The following is a 24,570-nucleotide window of genomic DNA, read 5'->3' as shown; positions in this document are numbered from 1 at the left end:
CCCAGCCGTTAAGTCTTTTTGTTCTGTATCTTTGGATGCGACCCAGTCGTTCGTACTAAATGTTCCATAGCCATACTGGCTGGCAATGTTCTTATTACTTGCTTGCTAGCTAGCCAACTACGGCTAATTTACAGTCACGTCAAAAAGTGTAGCCAGAATAACAGTAGCCCCATTTGCGTTTGTTTAAGCTGTTTTCTAGTGACATTTATTTGGATACATCCATAACACTGAACTAATGCAGCGCGATTATGCCTGGCATAGAACATGTGCTGACTCGTCAGGACACTATTGTTCAGAGAAACTAGACAACAACACAGCTAACACAATCACTTCAAACTGAAGCTGGAAAGACTGCAAACTAGCTGCAACTCGTTTCGTTTGACCTTTTTTCAATTGACATTTCTTTCTATAGATCCATAAAAATGATGCCAGCTGTTTCATGATTTCCACTGGCTGAGAAACGCTGCCTGCCTGTCTGCCTCGTCCCGACACCAGACACGTTCATTACAATGGGACAGTTGAAGATCGAATTTGAATATTGAAACAATGTTTCAAATGTCGGGGAAAGACAGACAAGGTTCATACAAATATCTGCTGTTGAAAACTAAATGTCAGTCTAAAATAAATGTGAGATAATGTCTATATACCTTTTATATAGTGGAGATCAAGTTTATAAAGTGGCTGGCTGGGTTGATGAGACAGTGGATTGCTCAATCAGATGGAACAGAGTAAATAGGCATTTTAACGTCATAGATTTAGCTGGTGATCATTTGTGGAATAGACACCGGTTGGAATGTGGTTTTAACCAATCAGCATTCAGGATTAGACCAACCCCTTGTATTATGACATCATTTGTCATAATATGGTTATAACACTGTCATGACACATATTTAGACCTGTTGTGACATATATTGCGTTATTTTATGGCTGGTTATGACACCTACATAAGAGTGTAACAAAAAACACAAAACCTACCATGGTAGTTATTTTACGGCTGGTTATGACAACTACATAAGTGTCAAAAATGACAAAACATACCACACAAGGCAAAACGTACCATTACACCATAGACTACTTGTCAACAATATGTTTATGTTAATTTAAAATGTTCTGAAATTGACCACATTAAATTATCATTGTAATTGCGCACACATTGATATCAGACATGCACCTACCCCAAAGCTATGTTTCTGATGACTGGGATAAATGCAGGAGTAGATTTTAGGAGCAAGACAAGACACCCTCTTTGTGACTGCTGACTGACATAAGGGCAGTATGTAATGGGCCTATCTGATTATGATGGTCATAATGCTTCTTGACAGTGTTATAAAGTGTATTTTCTTAGTCCAAGGAAAGTGACACAGGATGGTCATAATGCTTCTTGACAGTGTCATAAAATGCATTTTCTTTGTCCAAGTAAAGTGACACAGGAAGGCCATAATGCTTTATGACAGTGTCATAAAATGTATTTTCTACAAGTTATTTAAAATATGATGACAAAACAAACATGACTGTAAAGAATTAATTACAACAAAAACAAAGGACTTAAGACAAAAGGAAAGTTCTTGGACCCCCCCACACACATTTGAATAAATGTGGGTTTTGACACTCGCATGTAGGTGTCATAACCAGCTATAGAATAATGCAATAATGCAGTATGTCACAACAGCTGTAAATATATGGGTTATGACAGTGTTATGGCCATATTATGACAGGTTGACAAGTTATGTCAGTTGTGATGACATATTATAAAATGGTTATGACCGTGTCATGTGCTGTGACGCTGGGTGTCAAGTAAAGTGTTACCATATTGTTATGCATTTGGATTAACAATTAATTACTTCATCCATGACCAAGTTTGTATTCCCCAAGCATCTTAAATACTTGTTCTACTGCAACACATCACAGTTGTTATAGATTACTCAACCAATGAGAAGCAACTATTGTTGGCCTTTAGCTGTATATCATGTTAGACAAATAAACGAACTTCCCAATTAAGCATAACGGTCTTTAAAATAGAAAAGTGTTATGTTAAAAGTCCCCCGGGATTGCAAAGGCCTTGGAGATAGATGTGCATGAATAAGGGTACAGAAATACAATAGAGTACTCAACTGAAATGATATTTATTAAGCTTATTTTTATAGTAGAAAGTCACCATACATTAGAGGTCATTTTTCAACATTACACTATTTTGGTGTCCCCCAAAGCATGCACATCAATATCAATCATTCTCTGTACATTATTCCAATTCATCTTCACAACAAAAAAATGCATTGTTCCAAAAAACGGACTCAGAAATAATAGAAGAATACTATATTGTATTATTTTTTTTTCCACTGAGAGTGGGTGTGCCATCTCTTCAGATGTTGCAGTCTGATCACTCATACCTTAGCCTTATTCTAGTGGAGAAAGAAGAAACATTGGCAGCTTCCGGTCGTAGTAACTCGTTTGAGAGCGCTTTTGTCTCTACATTTATCAAAACACAGATAGACAGAGAAGGGGGTTGGCAAAGTTAGGGGAAGACAGGAATTACACACAAACAGCGAGAAGGACAGGGAGCAAGAGAGACACAGCAAGGAGACATTTTGTTTGTGGCAGGGAAGGAGTTTTGGGTAGTACAGTTTGGCAGTAAATGTCACTTTTTCTCCCTTTAGCAAATTATAACAATTGGGTCAATCTAATAGGATTTCAAGGGGAATTCAAAGATAGTGTTGTGATAGCAAATAGCCTAATACTTAGCGGCAATCATTTCTGATTTGGACAGGACAGGGGTTGATATCGACAGGTACTGACAGACATACCGACAAACAGACTAGCGTCGTTCTTTATTCAGCACATAGAAATAACAGACATACATATTTTATCCTGCCTCAGATACAGAGTCATGCTTTTTCATTTCCTTTCTTTATTCAAGTCTTTTATTACAAAGACTAAAGTACAAGAAGGCTGAACAAAGTTACAATAACGAATCAACCCTTCTCCCTTTTAAAGGTTTCTCATTTCATGTGTAGTGCAAATATGTGTCAAAATAGCAAGAGACACAGTACATGCAAGCTTATTTATTACGAAGATCTAAATGGCTATCGATCCAATTCAGTTATTGCCATAATTTGCAGTTGTGCTGTTGGCAAATTATGAATCTTTTAAGGGCATCTGACCCACTCATTGTCTCCAAGGTCTCTGTACAGTATATAACTGGGCAGACTAGAATTACCTATTTGTTCTGTGACATATGGTAATTGCACAGGGGACACGATTAGATTGACTGGTTTATAGATAGAAAACATTTATTGATGTTGCTCCCAAATCATTGTCCTATTGTATGCACAGCAAGAGACACTGTCTAGTAAATTATTAAAGCTATTTGTAAACAGTTGGCAGCCAGGCAGCACTGATTGAAGGGGATGAGAGAGAATGAGAAGAGAGGGTGTTGCTTTGGCAACATGGTTTACGCACCATGGGCCCTATTCAGACTTGAGATAAGTTGACTTAACATGGACTTAAGTCAAACAATGTTGAATTAACTCCCTGTTTTCTTGACTTAAGTCCTACTTAGCAAAGGTCTGAATCGGGCCCCATGAAATGTAGTACCTTTGTCGTGGGATGGCAGAGGTGTAGAACAGGTATCTGTTGTCTTTTCTTTCATGCATGAACGCCTGAACGGTAACCCTACTCAGAGCCTTGCATCACTTTCTTTCAGGGATGATGGTTGTTTTTATTACCCATTCAGCCTTGATAAAGTACAGTATGTTGATATTCAGACAAAACAACAATACTCAGAGGCCCCGTAGTACATGGATATCAGAGCAACGTGTCTTTCACACTGCCTGCTAGACCTCAGACATCATAAAACATATTACCTTGTGGCTAATAATAGTAATAATAACATGATAATACAAATCATTTCGTTTTTAAGGTGCGATTTGATGAACTGATTTAATCAATAGACATAATAATCATCCATTTTATTTTATGGTACATTTATGTACAGTACATACTCATTGCCATCTATTTCATTGGTCGCCTGCCCTCATTATAAGTTCAAATGAAAAATGAACATTTACATTTGAGTTATTTCACTACATGTGATACATAACCTCTCATTTAAAGAGGGATATTAGAAGTTACCCGAAGGACCTCACAGTCTGTAAAGTAAAGTTACTGTCTGAAGCATAAGAAGACACAGTATACTGTAGATGAACTTTAACTTTTTGATCATCATACATGATCATCTTTACATTAGTAAAACAATCCCCTTTGGATTACCATTTCGATTTACACTGGTAATATAAATCCTTCATCTTTCAACCTTGATTCTGCTGGAGAACACTGAAGATTTTATTTAAAAACATTTTTTAATTTTATTGTATGTTTGCAGAGGAAGAAATCCTGATTAAATAGAAAAGACATGTACATGCATGAAAGACAAGCTAAAGATATGACTAATTTTCCTCCTCAGACAAAGTCCATCATTCCAATGATTTTAATAAGGATGGCTCAGGATGGTGTCAGTCCTTTAGCGTGGGGTTAGTTGGTTCTGCTTTGTGGTTCTGGTTCCACCAGTGCTTGGCCTGGGAACTGCAGCGTAGCGTGGAAGTGCAGGGTGTGAGGAGGGTGAGGAGGAAGAGTATAGGGGGAGAGACAAGTCTTTCCCTTGGTGGGATGGAAGGGAGAGGATGGGGACGGGGGACGGGGGGACGGGGGGGGAATGGACTGGTAAGCTCAGGTGGAGAGGGGAGTGTTGTGGTGGATTAGAGAGAGGGCGAGAGAAGAGGGCTGAGGGTTAGAGAGAGGGCGGGAGAGGAGGGGTGAGGGTTAGAGAGAGGGTGAGAGAGGAGGGGTGAGGGCTAGAGAGAGGGCAAGAGAGGAGGAGTGAGGGATAGAAAGGGGGCGGGAGAGGAGGAGTGAGGGTTAGAGAGAGGAGGGGTGAGGGTTAGAGAGAGGGTGAGAGAGGAGGGGTGAGGGTTAGAGAGAGTGCGAGAGAGGAGGGGTGAGGGTTAGAGAGAGGGTGGGAGAGAAGGGGTGAGAGTGACTGGCGAGGAGGGCTATTGATGAGGGATTGCAGAGGTGCCTGGCAGGCAGTCAGTCCTATTGCAGCAGCAGCAAACTGAGTCTGTGTCTGTCTGTGTATCTGTCTGTCCCTTCTCACACTGTTGAAATCAATTTCGGAACTGTTCCCCCTTCGGAACTGTGGAACAAAGAGAAGGAGAAGCTTCCAGGTAGGTGGGGTATATAGGCACTCAAAGAAACAACAGTGGAGCAACACATTCACAGCCAAATACAGTTGGCCAATCTACAGGCATGTACTGTAGTTTGGCTAACTTTGGAGCTGGATGTCATGTTGCTGCCTCTGTCTGAACATTCCCTTCATCCATTCACAATGATTATTTCAATATCATAGTATTTCATACAGTAAACATAACATTTCCCCCAGAGGTATAGGGAGGAGACAGTACAATGTTTTCAAATTCATTTCTCTGACATGAACTGACAGTCTTTCACAGTCAATGTTGACAGAGTTCAAATAGTATAGAAACCACCGACTACATGGACCCAGGTCTACTATACTGTAGTCTACACATTGACACAGAGCACAGTGTGGAGCGCAGCGGGATAGTAGTAATAATATGGAGGCGCTAGCTAGTTGCATGATGCGTGGAGGGTCATTATGGGAGCGTGTCAGCTTGAGGCTTTTCCCTGACTTCAAATTTAAAAACATAAAAAAATGAATGTAAAAAGAACCAAAATTAAACTTAACATTAAAAGCTAAAACAAAACATGTGTTTCAAGGTAAAAGGAAAACATTGAGGTAAAATACTTATTAGGATAAATGAGATAAGGATAAGTGATTCCCATTGGCCCAACATGGGTTGTGGTGGACCACCATTGGGCTTTTGGCTACCAGGTCTAGAATCTCACCTCTTACTGTGATCGGCTGGCCCAACTGTCAGTAGCAACCTTTTAATCCCACATGATATCACATAATCATGATAATATCATAGCTAAGTCTCATAATCAAATTAGTCGGGGAAAAAACAGAAAGACAAATCACAGAAAGGAAACCATTAAAATGGAAAATAACACAACAAAAACCTGATGTGTCCTTGTTTGTAGTTTGACAGTTGACGTTGTAAAGTCAGAGTTCCTATCAGTGGAATGACCTGCCTACTTGTACTGGCTACTCTTTGATAATGTATATGTAATGCATCCCCAGTCTTTCTAGTGCAATCCTGTCCAAACCTTACCAATTCAGTATCACAATCAAAGGTATTTTTTTTATCTATAGAGAGAAGATTGAGCTTACCTTGTTGAAAAACGTTGCTCATACTCTTCAAGTCCTTGCTGTTGAGACAAAGACAAATCACATTTCAGTCATCAAGTCATTGCCACTTTTGTGTCACACTGTAAACTTGAGAATTCATGATAACACTACTGCTTGATTGGCAATCCAAAACAGTAGCAATTGATTTGCTGGCTATATTGTACCGCCATGTTAGACAAGGTAGACAGACAGACAGGTAGGCTACTGTTTATCAGCAGTAGTTTATCCTCTTGAGGATACCCTAGGATAGGGGGGCGCCACAGCGCATTTTGAAAAAAAAATCGTTCCCATTTTCAACGGCCTACTAATCAAACTCAGAAGATAGGGCATGCATATACTTATTATATATGGATAGAAAACACTCTAAAGTTTCTAAAACTGTTTGAATGGTGTCTGTGAGTATAACAGAACTCATTTGGCAGGCAAAACCCTGAGACATTTTCTGACAGGAAGTGGATACCTGATGTGTTGTATTGAGTTCTAACCTATCCCATTGAAAAACACAGGGGTTTAGGAATATTTTGGCACTTCCTATTGCTTCCACTAGATGTCGCCAGTCCTTTCACAGTGGTTTGAGCCTTATAGAGTCAAAACTCAGTGAATGACAGGAGTTTGAAATTGGTCACAGGGGATGGGCCATCACCATTATGACGCCGGCGGCCATGTCTGCCCCCACCTTTGGAAACGGTTTTAAAGGCAATGAAATCATCCCCCTCGAATCTTATTGGCTCTCTTGGTGTTAGTGGCCCTGAACATTTATTTTATACAACGTTTGACATGTTTGAACGAACCTACATGCGCGAGGATTGCTTTCAGTATGAAGTGCAGAGCTGCGTTTGGAGAGAGCCATAGGACGCGCTACCAACATCAGGCTAATGGAACGTGAAGTATGGACTTTTTGACCGAAAATACATCTGTTGTGGACCTGGGATGCTTTCTGATGAAGACAACTAAAGGTAGGCGATTATTGACAATATTATTGAAGATGAGATGGTTCATACTGTTGCATCCAAGATGGCGCCGAGCACTGTATATTAGCTGATTTTCTGAGTATCGCATCTCCTTTTATCGCAAAGTGTGATTACCCAGTAAAGTTAATTTAAAATCTGGTATGACGGGTGTTCTCAAGAGATATTCATCTATAAATGTTAGATTGACAATATACATTTAAAAAATCGTTATAGTATAGCAATTTATTGAAACGTAGCATTGTTTACCGGGACGCTTTTGAGGGGAAATTAGGTAGTCAACGTCAGACAGAGATGTAAAATGCTGTTTTTATATATAAATATGACCTTTATTGAACAAAAGAATGCATGCATTGTATAACATGATGTCCTAGGGGTGCCATCTGATGAAGTTTGTAAAAGGTTAGTGCTACATTTAGCTGTTTATTGATAATATGTGATGGAAGTGGTTGGTCGGAAAATGGCTATGAAGCTGCTTTTTACGATGGACTCATCTAATATAATCTAATGATTTGCTTTTCCTGTAAAACCTTTTTGAAATCGGACGACGTGGGTCGATTCAGGAGAGGTGTATCTATAAAAAAAAAAAAAAAATATTTTTAATTTTTGTAAAAAATTATGATAATTTTTTAATGCTAATTGGCGATATGATTTTTCGCTGGATTTTGATCCCGCTAACGGGATCAGATGCTCAAGAGGTTATGGTCCAATGTATCTCAGTCGGTAGCATGTGGTGCTTACAATGCCAAGAACCGTGGGTTTGATTGCTGCTAGGGCCACTATTAAGAAACATTTATGCATACAGGACTTTAAGTTGCTTTGGATAAAAGTGTCTGCTAAATGGCCTATATCAATATGATATTATCGGTCAATGAAGTGTTGACAGTTGACATACTGATATGAGCCAGTAGGGGGCACCAGCAGAACACCACTGCCTGTAGTCAGAGTGATACGGCTGAAGAACTATAGAACTAACAGAATTGTCTGTTGTAACTATCTCTATTCTCTCAGAACGCCACTAGAGACATATCCCTAAAATGATTTGAGGTGGGAAAACAAGACAAAGGAGTGGTTACGTGACTGTCTGAGCAATTAGAGACTATGATCATGCCCACGTACAGTACCTCTCCACCTCCTCCTACCCAAAAGCCCTGTAAAGGGTTGAGTTTGGACGGTTTCAGTGTTACATAATGTGACATAGCTTCCGCTCACTCTCGCCACAGTGACAATGTGTGTGTGTCTACAGTCAGCTGGGCTAGTCCCTCTTCATGTTATCAGCGGTCTCCTGTCACAACTACTTTCGTCAGGACCAGAGGCAGCCGAGCAGCAAGCAGCCTTCTCCAATCTGGGCTCTGTCATCTCTGTGAGGCCAGTCACACACACACATGCACGCACGCACACGGACGGGCAGACGGACGGGCAGACGGACAGACACACACAGACAGTTAGATTCAGAAACACATGCTCGCACACACACCTACACACACATCCTTGACAAACAGACACACACATTGTGTGTGTGAGGCAGAGAGGAACTGATCCCCTGTTTACGTAAGTTAATGGGCCAGAACGTTGTGAGAAAGCTGCGTTGAGTTAGACTGGGGACCTGGTGTACTGGTAAAACACACAGCCTGTCACATTGATGGCTGACTCCTCCTATATAAACTGAACAAAAATAGAAACACAACATGTAAAGTGCTCGTCTCATGTTTCATGAGCTGAAATAAAATATCCTAGAAAAGATCCATAAGCACAAAAAGCTTATTTCTTTAAAATATTGTGCCCAAATTTGTTTACGTCCCTGTTAGTGAGCATTTCTCCTTTGCCAAGATAATCCAATCCCCCTGACAGGTGTGGCATATCAATAAGCTGATTAATAAACAACATGATCATTACACAGGTGCACCTTGTGCTGGGAACAATAAATGGCCACTCTTAAATGTGTAGTCTTGTCACACAACACAATGCCACAGATGTCTCAAGTTTTGAGGGAGTGTGCAATTGGCATGCTGGCTGCAGGAATGTCCACCAGAGCTGTTGCCAGAAAATGCAATGTTCATTTCTCTACCAATGTCATTTTAGAGAATTTGGCAGTACGTCCAACTGGCCTCATAACCGCAGACCACGTGTAACCACAGCAGCCTAGGACCTCCACACTCAGCTTCTTCACCTGCGGGATCGTTTGAGACCAGCCACCCGGACAGCTGGTGAAATTGAGGAGTATTTCTGTCTTTAATATAGCCCTTTTTTGGCTTAATTAAACTTATTCTGATTGGCTGGGCCTGCCTCCCCAGTGGGTGGGCCTGGCTCCCAAGTGGGTGGCCCTATGCCCTCACAGGCCCACCAATGGCTGTGCCCCTGCCCAGTCATGTGAAATCCATAGATTAGGGCCTAAAAAATATATTTCAGTTGACTGATTTCCTCATATGAACTGTAACTGAATAAAATCGTTGAAATTGTTGCATGTTGCATTTATATTTTTGTTCAGTATATCTGGGCTAGCTAAGTGAGTTTGAGTAGTGTATGTACAGTATTGTATGTACTGTATATATAATACTAATATATAATAATATATGCCACATCACCAACAAGCTATCATGGTCCAAACACACTAAGACAGTTGTGAAGAGGGCAGGACAAAGCCTATTCCCCCTCAGGAAACTAAAAAGATTTGGCATGGGTCCTGAGATCCTCAAAAGGTTCTACAACTGCAACATCGAGAGCATCCTGACTGGTTGAATCACTGCCTGGTACGGCAATTGCTCGGCCTCTGACCGCAAGGCACTACAGAGGGTAGTGCGTACGGCCCAGTACATCACTGGGGTAAGCTGCCTGCCATCCAGGAACTCTACACCAGGCGGTGTCAGAGGAAGGCCCTAAGAATTGTCAAAGACCCCAGCCACCCCAGTCATAGACTGTTCTCTCTACTACCACATGGCAAGCGGTACCGGAATGCCAAGTCTAGGACAAAAAGGCTTCTCAACAGTTTTTACCCCCAAGCCATAAGACTCCTGAACAGGTAATCAAATGGCTACCCGGAATATTTGCATTGTGTGCCCTCCCAACCCCTCTTTTTACGCTGCTGCTACTCTCTGTTTATCATATATGCATAGTCACTTTAACTATACATTCATGTACATACTACCTCAATTGGGCCGACCAACCAGTGCTCCTCACATTGGCTAACCGGGCTATCTGCATTGTGTCCCACCCGCCAACCCCTCTTTTACGCTACTGCTACTCTCTGTTCATCATATACAGTGGGGGGAAAAAGTATTTGATCCCCTGCTGATTTTGCACGTTTGCCCACTGACAAAGAAATGATCAGTCTATAATTTTAATGGTAGGTTTATTTGAACAGTGAGAGACAGAATAACAACAAAGAAATCCAGATAAAAGACACCTGGGAGTCAGAAATCTTTCTGATTGAGAGGGGGTCAAATACTTATTTCCCTCATTAAAATGCAAATCAATTTATAACATTTTTGACATGCGTTTTTCTGGATTTTTTGTTGTTATTCTGTCTCTCACTGTTCAAATAAACCTACCATTAAAATTATAGACTGATCATTTCTTTGTCAGTGGGCAAATGTACAAAATCAGCAGGGGATCAAATACTTTTCCCCTCACTGTATGCATAGTCACTTTAACCATATCTACATGTATATACTACCTCAATCAGCCTGACTAATCGGTGTCTGTATGTAGCCTCGCTACTGTATATAGCCTGTCTTTTTACTGTTGTTTTATTTCTTTACCTACCTATTGTTCACCTAATACCTTTTTTGCACTATTGGTTAGAGCCTGTAAGTAAGCATTTCACTGTTGTATTTGGCGTACGTGACAAATAAACTTGGATTTGATTTGTCAATCCAGCATGATTTCTGCCGCACACAAAACAACTTAACTCGGGACTGGGAAATCTGACTTCAATGAGTTCAAGACAACTGGGAACTCAGGAAAAGGGTTCCCGAGCGGCGCAGTGGTCTAAGGCACAGCATCTCAGTGCAAGAGGTGTCACTACAGTCCCTGGTTTGAATCCAGGCTGAATCACATCCTGCTGTGATTGTGAGTCCCATAGGGTGGCGCACAATTGGCCCAGTGCCACCGGGGTAGGCTGTCATTGTAAATAAGAATTTGTTCTTAACTGACTCGCAGAGTTAAATATAGGTATAAATAAAAACGAGCTCCGACTGGGAAAATAAGTTTTAAATGGTCATCCAACTCGGAATTGTAAGTTGGGAACTCGGGCCTCTTTCTAGAGCTATGACCTGAAGATCACTGACGTCATCATGATTCAACTTTTTTTCCCCCAAGTTCCCAGTTGTCTTGAAAGCAACAAAAATACAAAGAATGCATGACTTTGATGATAAAATTTGGCCAAAAAGGACTGCCGCGCCACCTTCAAGTGAGCACAGCACTAGATGGTGAGTCCAAAAATATATTGTACGCTGCTGCATAAATTATGTAATATGCCAGGGAGATATGTATACTGTAGCTAAGAAAGTAATGCTAAGTGTATGCTTTTTAGTGAGCTGTTAGTAGCCTCACCCTAATAATTTGGTCTATTTTCCCTTCTTAATTTTGCCTACTGTTTTGACTTGGTGGTGCACATGTAGCCTATAACCTGTTTTAGAGAAATGTAATCATCGAATTTTGTAAGAGATTTCATTGTCTGCTTATATGCCCCTTTTATTTATCCTACGGTTCTGACTTGGTGTTCAGGGAGAACACTGTAAGAACGGCACATGTTCTGAATTCTGTCGCTGTACATTTGAAAAGTGTTAAACAAATAGTTATATTGACTACGTCCGTCCTAGCTCACTCATTTATTGCCTCTTATCAGCTTGTCGTCCCCTTACGCCAGTTTGCACATCGTAATTCTCAGTAGAAACCACATTTGTTTAAGCAAGTCAGCCATATCAGCTATGTTTTTTAAAAGGCATTAAATTAGGCTGAATGAACTGTTTCGTTGCCAGACAAGGCTCAGCTGATAGCCACGTTTAGCAGTGGTAAGGTGTTGGGACTGCTGTTTGGTCTCTGCTGTTGGGACAGTTTGTGGGCACAGTTTGTCACCGTTATATTGCAATTAATATATTGTTCAGTGTTTTGTTGTGTAGTGGCTTTGCTGGCATGCATCCCCACCATTTTGTTGTTTGTTTGCATGCTAAAATCGCCACTGGGGTTAGGGTTAAGGGAAGGGTACGGTTTTTGAATAGGACTGAATTGTGTGTCCCCACAAGTTTTACAAGACACACACTGCCTCTCTGTGTTTCTCTCTGACGCACTACCATCCCATCAGCTTAGCTAACGTTTCCAAAGCAGAGGGAACTGAACTCTGTGTATGTGGCTCCCGAATGGCGCAGCAGTCTATGGCACTGCATCTCAGTGCTTGAGGTGTTTCGAATCCAGGCTGTATCACAATCGGCCGTGATTGGGAGTTCCATAGGGCGGGGCACAATTGGCCCAGCGTCGTCCTGGTTTGGCCGGTGTAGGCCGTCATTGTAAATAAGAATTTGTTCTCAACTGACTTGCCTAGTTAAATAAAGGTTACGTGTGGGTGCCAAAGCTCAAGTTTCATGTTTTATTAGTCGTATGTACAGGATACACATGGTATATACTGTACAATGAAAGGCTTACTTGCAGGTTCCTTCTCGACAATGCAACAACAATAATAAAAGATAAGAATACGAACATAAAGTAAATGGATCAGTAGAATAGATTACACATTTTAGCATAAATATAACACAGGAAGGCACAATTTATAGCCCAATATTTACACGTGTTTGGGGGAAGGAGCGATTGGGGGTCAAGTGTGTGTGTCTGTGTGCGTGTTGTTGTTGTTTACCTGTGAGAAGCCTGGCCCTGCCATGCTGTATGGGCGTTGTTGTCTGCTGTGTGCCATCGCAGCGCTCTGTGCCAGCAGGCGAGATGACATACCGTAGTCAGGGGGAGTTGCACTTGCCATGTCCTCTCTCTCCAACAGGTTGCCTGTGCTGCTGCTCTTACCATGGTGGAGACTGGAAACAGACATACAGTCAGTTAGTTACACACAGACTGAAATGAGAATAGCTGATTACTGGAACCAGACATAGTTAGACAAAGACATAGCCAGAACTGAAAATAACTGATCTCACATGAACAGATCATTTTCTAATGAATAACACAAAGATGAGCATTAAAGGCCTGTTTCCTTGCAAATACCCAACACAATACTGCAAAAAAGTGAGAAAATGTACTTGTTGACGCGTAGTTTGTCGCTTTCAGTCTCGGGGATGACACGTGTGTAAGAGAAAGGGAACCAGCCCCGCCTGATGAGGAGACACAAGGATTCAACAGATGAATCAGCAACAGTAATTCAACATTGACAGCAGCATTTGACAACAAAACCAAGAGTTAGGAAACTTACTGTATGATTTCATATCTCATGCAAAGATTCACCCTAATAAATACCATTAAGCAGATGCTTTTCTCCAGAGCAACTTAGTCATGCATGCATACATTTTTCATGTATAGGTGGTCCTGAGAATCAAACCCCACTATTGTGGCATTGCCAGTGACATGCTCTACCAAATGAGCTTCAGAGGACCACCAACTAAATGTTACTCGTGGTGCCATAGACAAAGTGAATCAGATGGAGTTAGGCTACTTACATCTTGTTCTTCTCGTTCTCTCCATAGTGCCATCCATCGCGGGCCTCAGGCACCAGCAGGGTGATGACGTCTCCTTCAGAGAAGCTGAGCAGGGTGCTGTTGTCCCCAGCCGCGTGGGAGAAAATGGCCTGGACACGGGTACGACCATTCCTCTCCAGCCCTGCTGCCATAGAGCTAGACCGGGGAAGGGTTCGGGTCTCTGGACCTGGAGGAGCGAGGGAAAAAGGAACAGAGACTATCACAACAAATCCAGGGATGTGTTCATTGGACACCAAAACGGAAGAAAACAGACAAACAGGGAGTTACTAGCTGGACTTCTTAAAATGTTTTACTACAGTGTACTGTACCCTATTACTGGAAATTACCTTGAACTTTAATGGGAGCAGAGATTATATCTAGAAGTGTAGGATCTTAATTTGACCAGTGTTGTCGCAGCAAAATAATCGGAATTGCTAAAATATACTTAAGTATCAAAAGTAATAATTTCAAATTTCTTATATTAATCAAACCAGATGGTGCCATTTTCTTGTTTTTTAAATTTACAGATAGCTAGGGTTACACTTCAACACTCAGACATCTTTACAAATTAAGCATTTGTGTTTAGTGAATCTGCCAGATCAGAGGTAGTAGGGATGAACAGGGATGTTCTCTTGATAAGTGTGTGAATTAGACAATTTTCAGGGAAAATGTTTGGAGTAAAAAGTACATAATTTTCTTTAGGAATGTAGTGAAGTAAAAGTAAAAGTTGTCAAAAATATAAATAGTAAATTAAGGTACAGGTACCCCAAAAAAAGTACTTAAGTAGTACTTTATAACCTCTACAGGATCGGTGTCCCTCTACCGGAAAGGTTGAGCTAACGTGTGCCAATGTGATTAGCATGACGTTGTAAGTAACAGCAAACTTTCCAGGACATAGACATGTCTTATATGGGCAGAAAGATGAAATTCTTGTTAATCTAACTGCATTGTCCAATTTACGGTAGCTATTACAGTGAAAAAAAATACCATTGTTTGAGGAGAGTGCACAACAACAAAAACGTTTAGTACGGCAACTGGTTTGATACATTAACCTCTGAAGGTAAAAAAGGTACTTACATTCAGTAATCTTGCTCTGATTAGTCATCCTGAGGGACTCAGAGATAAAATGTAGCATAGTTTTGTTCGATAAAATCCATTTTATATTCAAATGTAGGAACTGGGTTCTACAGTTTGAACCCCTGCTGTCTATGGCTCCACACCCACCCCGCCCAGCCATCTAGATGTGTGATAGTTAGTGTATAAGCTAATGAGCCATCATGTATGACATTCCTGGGAGTCTGTAAACTTACATTTTGTATTACCATATCATTTTTTTATGTTCTCTATAGTTATGTACTTGAAAATGTATCAATTGACCAATTCGCCACATTTGGGAAGACTTGATACAAAATATTGTCCGGTATTGCAATGCTTCACTGGATCAATCTGATACACACTACTGCCATCTAATGGTCAAAATTGAAAGTCTTCAAAGTGTTTCTTTTCAAATGGCATCAAGAATATGCATATCCTTGCTTCAGGTCCTGAGCTACAGGCAGTTAGATTTGGGTATGTCATTTTAGACGAAAATTGAAATTGAAAGTATTTGATGTCATGTAGGTTGATACATTTCTATTTTTTCATGAATAAAGCCCTTTTACATAAACTCCCACTGTACCTAATATCATTACTAAACTTTCGGGGGAGGGTATACCTATTCAGTTGCAAAACTGAATGCATTCAACCGAAATGTGTCTTCGTATTTAACCCAACCCCTCTAACTGCAGGTGTGCACTGTGATAAAAGGAGAGATAGGAACCATTAAAAGTAGATGGAGGGAACAAGAGCAGCACACACTGCACAAAATTTGCTCCTTGACCGCATGGAGTGTATATCTAATTCTTGAAGGTCACAAACAAGCAGTTCTCTCACTAAGGTCTCTGTGACTGAGGCTAAATTCCTAAAAGCACACTAGTGACTAACTTGACTGCCTATATTGCGAAATGCCATTGAGCCCCCATAATGCATTGGTTTTTATGGTACTGTAATATTGAATTGCAGTAGCTAACTGTAAGATTTTAGAAAAACATTTTCATCAATTTGTTACAGTGTAGCTACTGTACATGTGATTCCGGAGCCCAACTTTGAGGGCTTCTCAAAATGTTTATGGAGCTCCGCTATCCTTGTCCTCCTTACCCATGGTAGTGTTGCTCTTGGCGGGGGCGTTCTTGCGTACGGGTAGGGTGTTGGAGTAGACCTCGCTGCCCTGTCTGTGGGGCTGGGAGTGGTGCTGGGAGGAGGCCTTAGCCACCTGGGACTGTAGGGCCTGAGCCTGTAGGGCCTGAGCCTGGGCTTGGGCCATCTTCCCCTCCATCCAGTGTTGGTAGTCCTCCCCTCCTCCCCCTCCTGCTCCTCCATGCGCCCCTGCCGTTCCGTTCATTATGGCCATCCCTCCGTCCACTCCTCCTGGTCCCATTAGACGCTGAAGGGAAGGAAGGAAGGAAAGAATGTGTTGATTTGTTAAGCAAAGATGGTGGATATACTAAGATGAACTACTTAAGCCGTTTACCATATAATAGTTTTACAAGGTTCCTGTCTGTGTAAGAGGCCGTTCCCTCTTTCGCATGAGCATGCTTTCCCGTGTGAGCTCACGGTTCCTCCATAATCTCTGGCATGCTCACGGTTTCTTCATAATCTCTGGCATGCTCACGGTTTCTTCATAATCTCTGGCATGCTCACAGTTCCTCCATAATCTCTGACAAGCTCACGTAAGAGAGGGAACAGCTGGCTCTGGTCTATTTATTGTCCCGTCCCTGCTCGTATGTGTTCAATTCAACCTCACACTTGGGTCTATATATTATGAACTGTACCCAGAACTCACCCTGTCCAATTTCAACTGAAACTGTGCAAGATTAAACAGCGCTAACAATTCCATTAGGGCTAGCTAGCTACATTGTACAGCCAACATTTTGTCTACATTGATGCTGTTACAATAACCAAACTGTTGGATAAACAAATCATTTGTGGAACCATGATGTGATGTATGAAAGGATTGGATGTTGCATGCAATTTCAATGTGGTTTGTGTTGTTTTACGTATAAGCAAATTTGATTGAGATTATCTCACTGCAATACTGTGTCCATGTTGCCTGATGTAGGCGTTTCAAAGAACTGTCTGTATTTTTACACTTCCTGATTGTTAGACAAATGAGAGAAAAAGTATGTTCTCAAATTCTGAGTATATTTATTGCGAAAAAAATGATGGGTGATGTTTTAGTCAGTCAAAAGGCAATTGTACATGGGAATCAGGATGACTGTGCGGGACCTTTAAAGTGCGAGGCTCAACTTCTCGGCTGTTTTGTTCCCGTGGCTATCACATTGTAAAGGCGTGAAGCGAACCAGTACAGATACTGTGTGTGACCGTGAAGTCGTGCATCTTGCTCATCGCAATATATGTAGTGCTGCTCATGGCGACGTACAGTACCAGTCAAAAGTTTGGACACACCCACTCAAGGGTTTTTCTTTATTTTTACTATTTTCCGCATTGTTGAATAATCAAAACTATGAAATAACACATTTGTAATCATGTAGTAACCAAAAAAGTGTTAAACAAATCAAAATATATTCTTCAAAGTAGCCACCCTTTGCCTTGATGACAGCTTTGCACACTGTTGGCATTCTCTCAACCAGCTTCATAAGGTAGTCACCTGGAATGCATTTCAATTAACAGGTGAGCCTTGTTAAAAGTTAATTTGTGGAATTTCTTTCCTTCTTAATGCGTTTCAGAGAATAATTTTTGTTGTGAAAAGGAAGAGGGTGGTTTACAGAAGATAACCCTATTTGGTAAAAGACCAAGTCCATATTATGGCAAGAACAGCTCAAATAAGCACAGAGAAATGAAAGTCCATCATTACTTTAAGACATGAAGGTCAGTCAATACGGAAAATGTAGTCGCAAAAAACATCAACCGCTATGATGAAACTAGCTCTCATGAGGAAGACCCAGAGTTACCTCTGCTGCAGAGGATAAGTTCAATAGAGTTACCAGCATCAGAAATTGCAGCCCAAAAAAATGCTTCACAGAGTTCAAGTAACAGACACATCTCAACATCAACTGTCAGAGGACTGGGGCTGTTTTTGGTTCGAGCTAGGCCCCTTAGTTAAAGCTACATCATACAATGACACTCTGGACAATTCTGTGCTTCCAACTTTGTGGCAACAGTTTGGGGAAGGACCTTTCCTGTTCCAGCATGACAATGCCCCCATGCACGAAGCGAGGTCCATTCAGAAATGGTTTGTCAGGATCGGTTTGGAAGAACTTGACTGGCCTGCACAGAGCCCTGACCTCAACCCCATCGGACACCTTTGGGATGAATTGGAATGCCGACTGCGAGCCAGGCCTAATTGCCCAACATCAGTGCCCGAGCTCACAAATGGCTGAATGGAACCAAGTCCCCGAAGCAATGTTCCAACATCTAGTGGAAAGCTTTCCCAGAAGAGTGGAGGCTGTTATAGCAGCAAAGGGGGGACCAACTCTATATTAATGGCCATGATTTTGGAATGAGATGTTAGACGAGCAGGTGTCCACATACTTTTGGTCATGTAGTGTATTACTGTACCACACACACACACAGACACACACACACACACACACACACACACACACACACACACACACACACACACACACACACACACACACACACACACACACACGCACACACACACACACACACACACGCAGGCATGCATGCATGCATGCATGCACACACACACAAACACAACAATAATAATAATTATAATAAGACAGAAGACTGGAGAAGAGGCAGGGTGTGAAAGAACCATGGCCCAACAGCCCCAAGGAACATGTTTCTGTTCCTTCCTACTGGCAACATTTTAATTAGCATGCGGCACTAACAACTTTACTTGCATCAGCAAATGTTTGTTTGTGTGTGTGTATGTGTGTGTCTGTGTGTGTGTGTGTTTGTGAGTGTGCGTGTGTCTGAGGGGTTCTGTGTTCTGAAGGAGAGGCTCTGAGAGATTCCGTAATGGAATCCCAACATCCTGGGGCATCGCTAGGCAACAGACTCAACAAGCTCTCACAGTCTCACAGCAGAATTAGACGTTCAGCCACGTTCTCCAAACGTCAAATTTCAAAGTTAAGGGGTTAGTCACTCATTACAAATGGTTAAGGTAAGGGTTAAGGTTTGGGATAGAGTTAAAACATTACATTCAGTCACTCATTACAAAGGGTTAAGGTACTAATCAAATCCTATTTTATTGGTCACATACACATATTTAGCAGATGTTATTGCAGGTGTAGCGAAATGCTTGTGTTCCTAGCTCCAACAGTGCAGTAGTATCTAACAGTGCAGTAGTATCTAAAAACGGATCACAACAATACACACAAAGCTATAAGTAAAACAATGGAATTAAGAAATATATAAATATTAGATTGAGCAATGTTGGAGAGGCATTGACTAAAATACAGTAGAATATAATACAGTATGTACATATGAGATGAGTAAAGCAGTATGTAAACACTATTAAAGTGACTAGTGTCCATTATTAAAGTGGTCAGTGATTCCAAGTCTATGTATATAGGGCAGCAGCTTCTAAGGTTCAGGGTTGCGTAACTGGATGGAAGCTGGCTAGTGATGGCTATTTAACAGTCTGATGGCCTTAAGATTGAAAAACAGCTTCTGTCTCATGATCCCAGCTTTGATGCACCTGTACTGACCTCGCCCTCTGGATGATAGCGGGATGAACAGGCCGTGGCTCGGGTGGTTGATGTCCTTGATGATATTTTCGGCCTTCCTGTGACATCGGGTGCTGTAGGTGTCCTGGATGGCAGGTAGTTTGCTCCCGCTGATGCGTTGGGCAGACCGCACCACCCTCTGGATAACACTGTGGTTGCGGGCGGTGCAGTTGCCGTACCAGGCGGTGATACAGCCTGACAGCATGCTCTCAATTGTGCATCTGTGAAAGTTTGTGAGGGTTTTAGGGGCCAAGCCACATTTTTTCAGCCTCTTGAGGATGAAGAGGTGCTGTTGTGCCTTCTTCACCACACTGTCTGTGTGGGGGGACCATTTCAGATCGTCAGTGATGTGTATGCCGAGGGACTTGAAGCTTTTCACCTTCACTGCGGTCCCATCGATGTGGATAGAGGCGTGCTCCCTCTGCAGTTTCCTGTAGTCAACAATCAGCTACTTTATTTTGTTGACGTTGAGTGAGAGGTTATTTCCTGGCACCACTCTCCCAGGGCCCTCACCTCCTCCCTGTAGGCTGTCTCGTCATTGTTGGTAATCAGGCCCACTACTGTTGTGTCGTCTGCAAACTTGATGATTGAGTTGGAAGCGTGTGTGGCCAAACCTTTTCAGGCACTCATTACAAAGGGTTAAGAAAAGGGTTAAGGTTTGGGATAGGGATAAAATAAAAAATAAAAAAACAGTGTCCACGACTGGGATCAAACACGTAACATTATGATCCAGAGTCATGGAATTACGCCTATCCACAACACCCTAGCCTACTGGATGGTAATAGCGCTCACTCAGTCACTGATGCAACACACTGATACAGAGGTTCGTACACAAACACAGGCACTCACACAAAGCTCTTCAAAGCTTCATAATCAAAAACACAATTAGTGATGATGAGCAACAATTGATACATGTGGCACTCGATTAGCTGAATGTTTCTCCACACCAATAGGGCTGAAAAACCATAGCAGCTCTATGTAGATGTAGGATCTTCATTTCAGCCAGTTTGTTACAGCAGGAAAATAATCCTGCAGCAACAGGAAATGTGAATGGAAAAAAAAACATGAAATATAATGAATGGAAAAAATCTTGTAGGGGTTGATATATTTTTCGTTAGGGCAAACCAAGTCTGCCATTTTAAAGTGGAAATGACAAACTTTAGAAGCCCTTTAAAACCTTGAATACACTTCAAGTTTGCATTTCCTGCTGTGCAGGAACATTCTCAATGATCAAAATAGATCCTACATCTGTAGCTGTACCATAGTAATAGCACAGTAACATCTTAGTAACAGTGACCCACCTGTTGGGCCATTAGTGCAGCCAGCTCGGGGGATACAGGCAGAGGCTTGGCCCCCGGGATAGGGTCAGAGATGAGCAGGTTACCCTTGGAGCCGTGGTGAGTGTGGGAGCCGGACCCCAGGGTACCCCCTGCAGAGGTCATCTGCTGAGCCAGGAGCATGGCACGGTCAGGCAGCTTGGTAGGGTCAGCACACGCCTGCTGCCATGCTGGGATCTTTTGGGCTAGAAGGTCCTTACCCTGGAGAAGAGAGGTAAATAAAGACAGAGGGAGAGAAAAGTGAGACATTGTGTAGGGATGAGATAGTTGAATATAGAGATGTTCTGGTGATGGAAGAGGAGTGATTAACAAGGTGTTCCTTAGAACCCGCTCAAAAGGTACGTGATGTGAGGTATGTGTGTATTTAAGGAGATTTTTCAGAAGACTATAGGGTTATAAAGATCAGGAGAAACTGTTGAACAAATCGTTATACTGTGAAAGGTTCACTGATTGAGAACATAACTACATTATGGCATCCCAGAGAGAAAGAGAGAGAAAGAGACAGAGAGAGAAAGAGAGAGGAGCGAGAGAGAGAGAGAGAAAGAGAGAGGAGAGAAGAGAGAGAAGGAGAGAGAGAGCTTCACCTCACACCCTCTGCCCTTCTCTCTCAGCTCTGACAGCTCTTCTACAGTATCTGTTGGCCGGGGAGCTGAAGCAGCCTCATTACCAGTCTAGCAGCCGTTTCACCGCAAAGCTGTCCACCAGTAGCCTCCCAGGATTATAACACTCAAGGCAGCCTGCGACACCATCTGTAGCCTCCAGGCCTTTCCTCTAGTTCTCTCTTCAACTCTGGGTTTCCTGCTCTAGCTTACCTCTGATCAGTTTTACCTCCACATCCACTCGTTAAAGCTTTCTGAGTGTAACACAGGCTGTAATACTCAGCAGGGTTGCCAGATTTCTCCATAAACTTCACTCTTAGAACCATTTTGGAATTATTTTTTATTTGGCTGTCCCAATTGGAGAACCCTTTAGTGTTCCATGTAGAACCCTTTTGGGTTCCATGTAGAACCATATGTGGAAAAGGTTCTTCATGGAACCCAAAAGAGTTCCACCTTGAACCAAAATGATTCTACCTAGAACCAAAAAGGGTTCTTGAAAAGGGTTCTCCTATGAGGAAAGCAGAAGAACACATTTAGGTTCTAAATAGCACATTGAGTGTGCCCATTGATACCAAATACCAATTCCATTTGTTTGACTGTCAGACAGTATTTATCCAAGTGACATATCTCCCGAGTGGCGCAGCGGTCTAAGTCACTGCATCTTAGTGCTAGTGGTGTCACTACAGACCCTGGTTTAATTCCAGGCTGTATCACAAATGGCCGTGATTGGGAGTCCCATAGGGTGGCGCACAATTGGCCCAGCGTCATCTGGGTTAGGGCTTGGCTGGTGTAGGCTATCATTGTAAATAATAATTTGTAACTGATGTCGTGTCTTTGGCATCATTAAACTGAAGACTTATTTATCAAATAACTCTCTGTAATTATTATTACGCGATTAAACTGATTAATCATGTAACTGTAATTGACTAGGAAGTCGGGGCACCAAGGAAAATATTCAGATTACAAAGTTATAATTTTCCTAATATAACTTCCAGATATTTTAATATCTGATCAATTAGTCTTCGAATTAATGAATTATTATTTACCTCACGTTAGTCTCATTCCAAACGTCGTAAATTGTTGGTTATCTGCACGAACCCAGTCTTCACTATGAGTCATCCATACATCAATTGTCAGAAATGCATAACAAACAGTAGATATGGTACAAAGAGATGATAGAGGAATGTGCCCTAGTGTGCTAAACCGGCATGGCGGCTTCTTAGACAAAAGGGGAGTGGGGGTCAGCTGAGAAGGCACTACAGAGTTGATAATTATAATAATTGAAATGCTAATCCTTTGCACATGAACACTCACTCACTCGAGAACAATTGCAATCAATTTATATATTTACGCTCAGTGTGTCGTCGGGATCTATGTTGAAAAGTTTGTTTCTGTTGGAGAGTTTGTCCGCTCTCTCTCCCTCTCTCTGTCGTGGTTAGAATGGATAGTTCAGAGTAACATTCATTCATGTCGTTATAGAATAGCTGTTTCGGCGGTTGTCGGTCTTCGCGTTCAATGATACCAAATTCCTAGCTGCAGACTAGTAATTAATATCAAAAACTTGTTCTTATTCTGTGGGTATCGATAGTCTAAGAGTTTAACCACGTGGTATGGTTAAAAGTTCAGCAAGAGAAAAGCTTGGTCTCCTCTCAAACCTTGGCCCTCTCGTTATCGAGGTAAGCTGGTCTGGTGATAGAAAACCTAAATGGGGATTTTATTCGGAACATCGAAAAAGCTGTCTCATGACGCCAGGGCCTGTCTGTGCCCCTGGGGGCGTGCCAAGGACTTAGTGAAACTTTAAACAGAAATACAATTCTCTCACATTAACATCATTACATAGCATCCCATCGTCTCACAAATAGCTTCATCCTTATTCATTCATTTTATACAACCATTAGATGTAAGTCTCATACCTGAGACTCTTCTATAAACATGGTAATGTGGCGGTATTGTCTCTCATGAGTTTAACAAAATTGTACCAAATGGACCAGTTCGTAGCTGGATTCTTCACCGATCTTTTATACCTTCTCCAGAACATAAATGTCGTTCGGTTCTCCAGTTCTGTAAGGTGGAAGAAATTCCTTTGTCCTCTCTATGAAAACTCACTCTCTCTCTATACTGTGGCCATGAGGAGAGGGTCTCCTCATAGGAATTTACGACCTCTTCTGACCACAGCAGCCTGGGTGTGGGAGTCAGAGGTAGGGGGATGGTGCATAGAAAAGGGCTGGTGCAGAGGGAGGGGGATGGTGCTCGCTGTGTCCGAAGAGGGCAACGTCATGACACTGACTTAACTGACTTGCCTAGTTAAATAAAGGTTAAATTAAAAAAAATATCCTTCAATCTTTGTCACTATTTGTCTCTGTCCATGGCGTACATAAATATGTCTACCCATGTTGTCTTCCTTATCGCATTCTGTGTACCAGTCAGAGTGCTCCTCCTTGGTCTCTCTCTGTTGGTGGACCGGGTAGCGGTGCCAGAAGGTGACTAAGCTCCCAGTTGGCAGTATCAGCTAGGTAATGTACCGTGTGTTGTGTGCGTGGGAGTGTGGCCTGTGGAGCACCTTGCCAGAGAGATGATACAAACTCCACTGGCAGATGGTCTGCCTCTTCATCTTTCATCTCAATACACTTATTCAACCTGCTCGTTTCGGTTCCCCTGCTCCTACTCTGTCACCTTCATTATGGCTGAGAGAGAGAGAGAGAGAGAGAGAGAGAGAGAGAGAGAGAGAGAGAGAGAGAGAGAGAGAGAGAGAGAGAGAGAGAGAGAGAGAGAGAGAGAGAGAGAGAGAGAGAGAGAACCTGTCTGAAGAGTGGGTCCTCTCTCACCCACTCCTCCTTTGTGACTCACACAATACGCCCTCAATCGTTCTGTCTTTGTCTCCCTACAACTTCTTTTCATATACAATCTCTCGTTCTCC

General features: G+C 42.0%; 1 protein-coding gene across 7 annotated transcripts in view; it reads right to left on the bottom strand.

The window, feature by feature from the left end:
- The window catches only part of baiap2b (BAR/IMD domain containing adaptor protein 2b), a 143,919-nt gene that overhangs the window by 3,955 nt on the left and 115,394 nt on the right, over window positions 1–24,570 (bottom strand). For 6 of the 7 annotated variants that reach the window (XM_045723385.1, XM_045723386.1, XM_045723394.1 and 3 more), the window contains 6 exons: window positions 21,019–21,255; window positions 16,158–16,443; window positions 13,944–14,148; window positions 13,530–13,601; window positions 13,139–13,310; window positions 6,305–6,342 (listed from right to left, as the gene is read on the bottom strand). In XM_045723385.1, coding sequence (XP_045579341.1) covers window positions 6,305–6,342; window positions 13,139–13,310; window positions 13,530–13,601; window positions 13,944–14,148; window positions 16,158–16,443; window positions 21,019–21,255 — 1,010 coding nt within the window. Of the gene's footprint in view, window positions 1–2,107; window positions 5,189–6,304; window positions 6,343–13,138; window positions 13,311–13,529; window positions 13,602–13,943; window positions 14,149–16,157; window positions 16,444–21,018; window positions 21,256–24,570 lie in introns of those variants that run through there. The other variant, XM_045723389.1, reaches the window with a different exon arrangement.

Source organism: Salmo salar, chromosome ssa01 (genome assembly GCF_905237065.1).
Source record: "Salmo salar chromosome ssa01, Ssal_v3.1, whole genome shotgun sequence".
Taxonomy (NCBI): Eukaryota; Metazoa; Chordata; class Actinopteri; order Salmoniformes; family Salmonidae; genus Salmo; species Salmo salar.
This window is presented reverse-complemented; position numbering and strand designations above follow the sequence as displayed.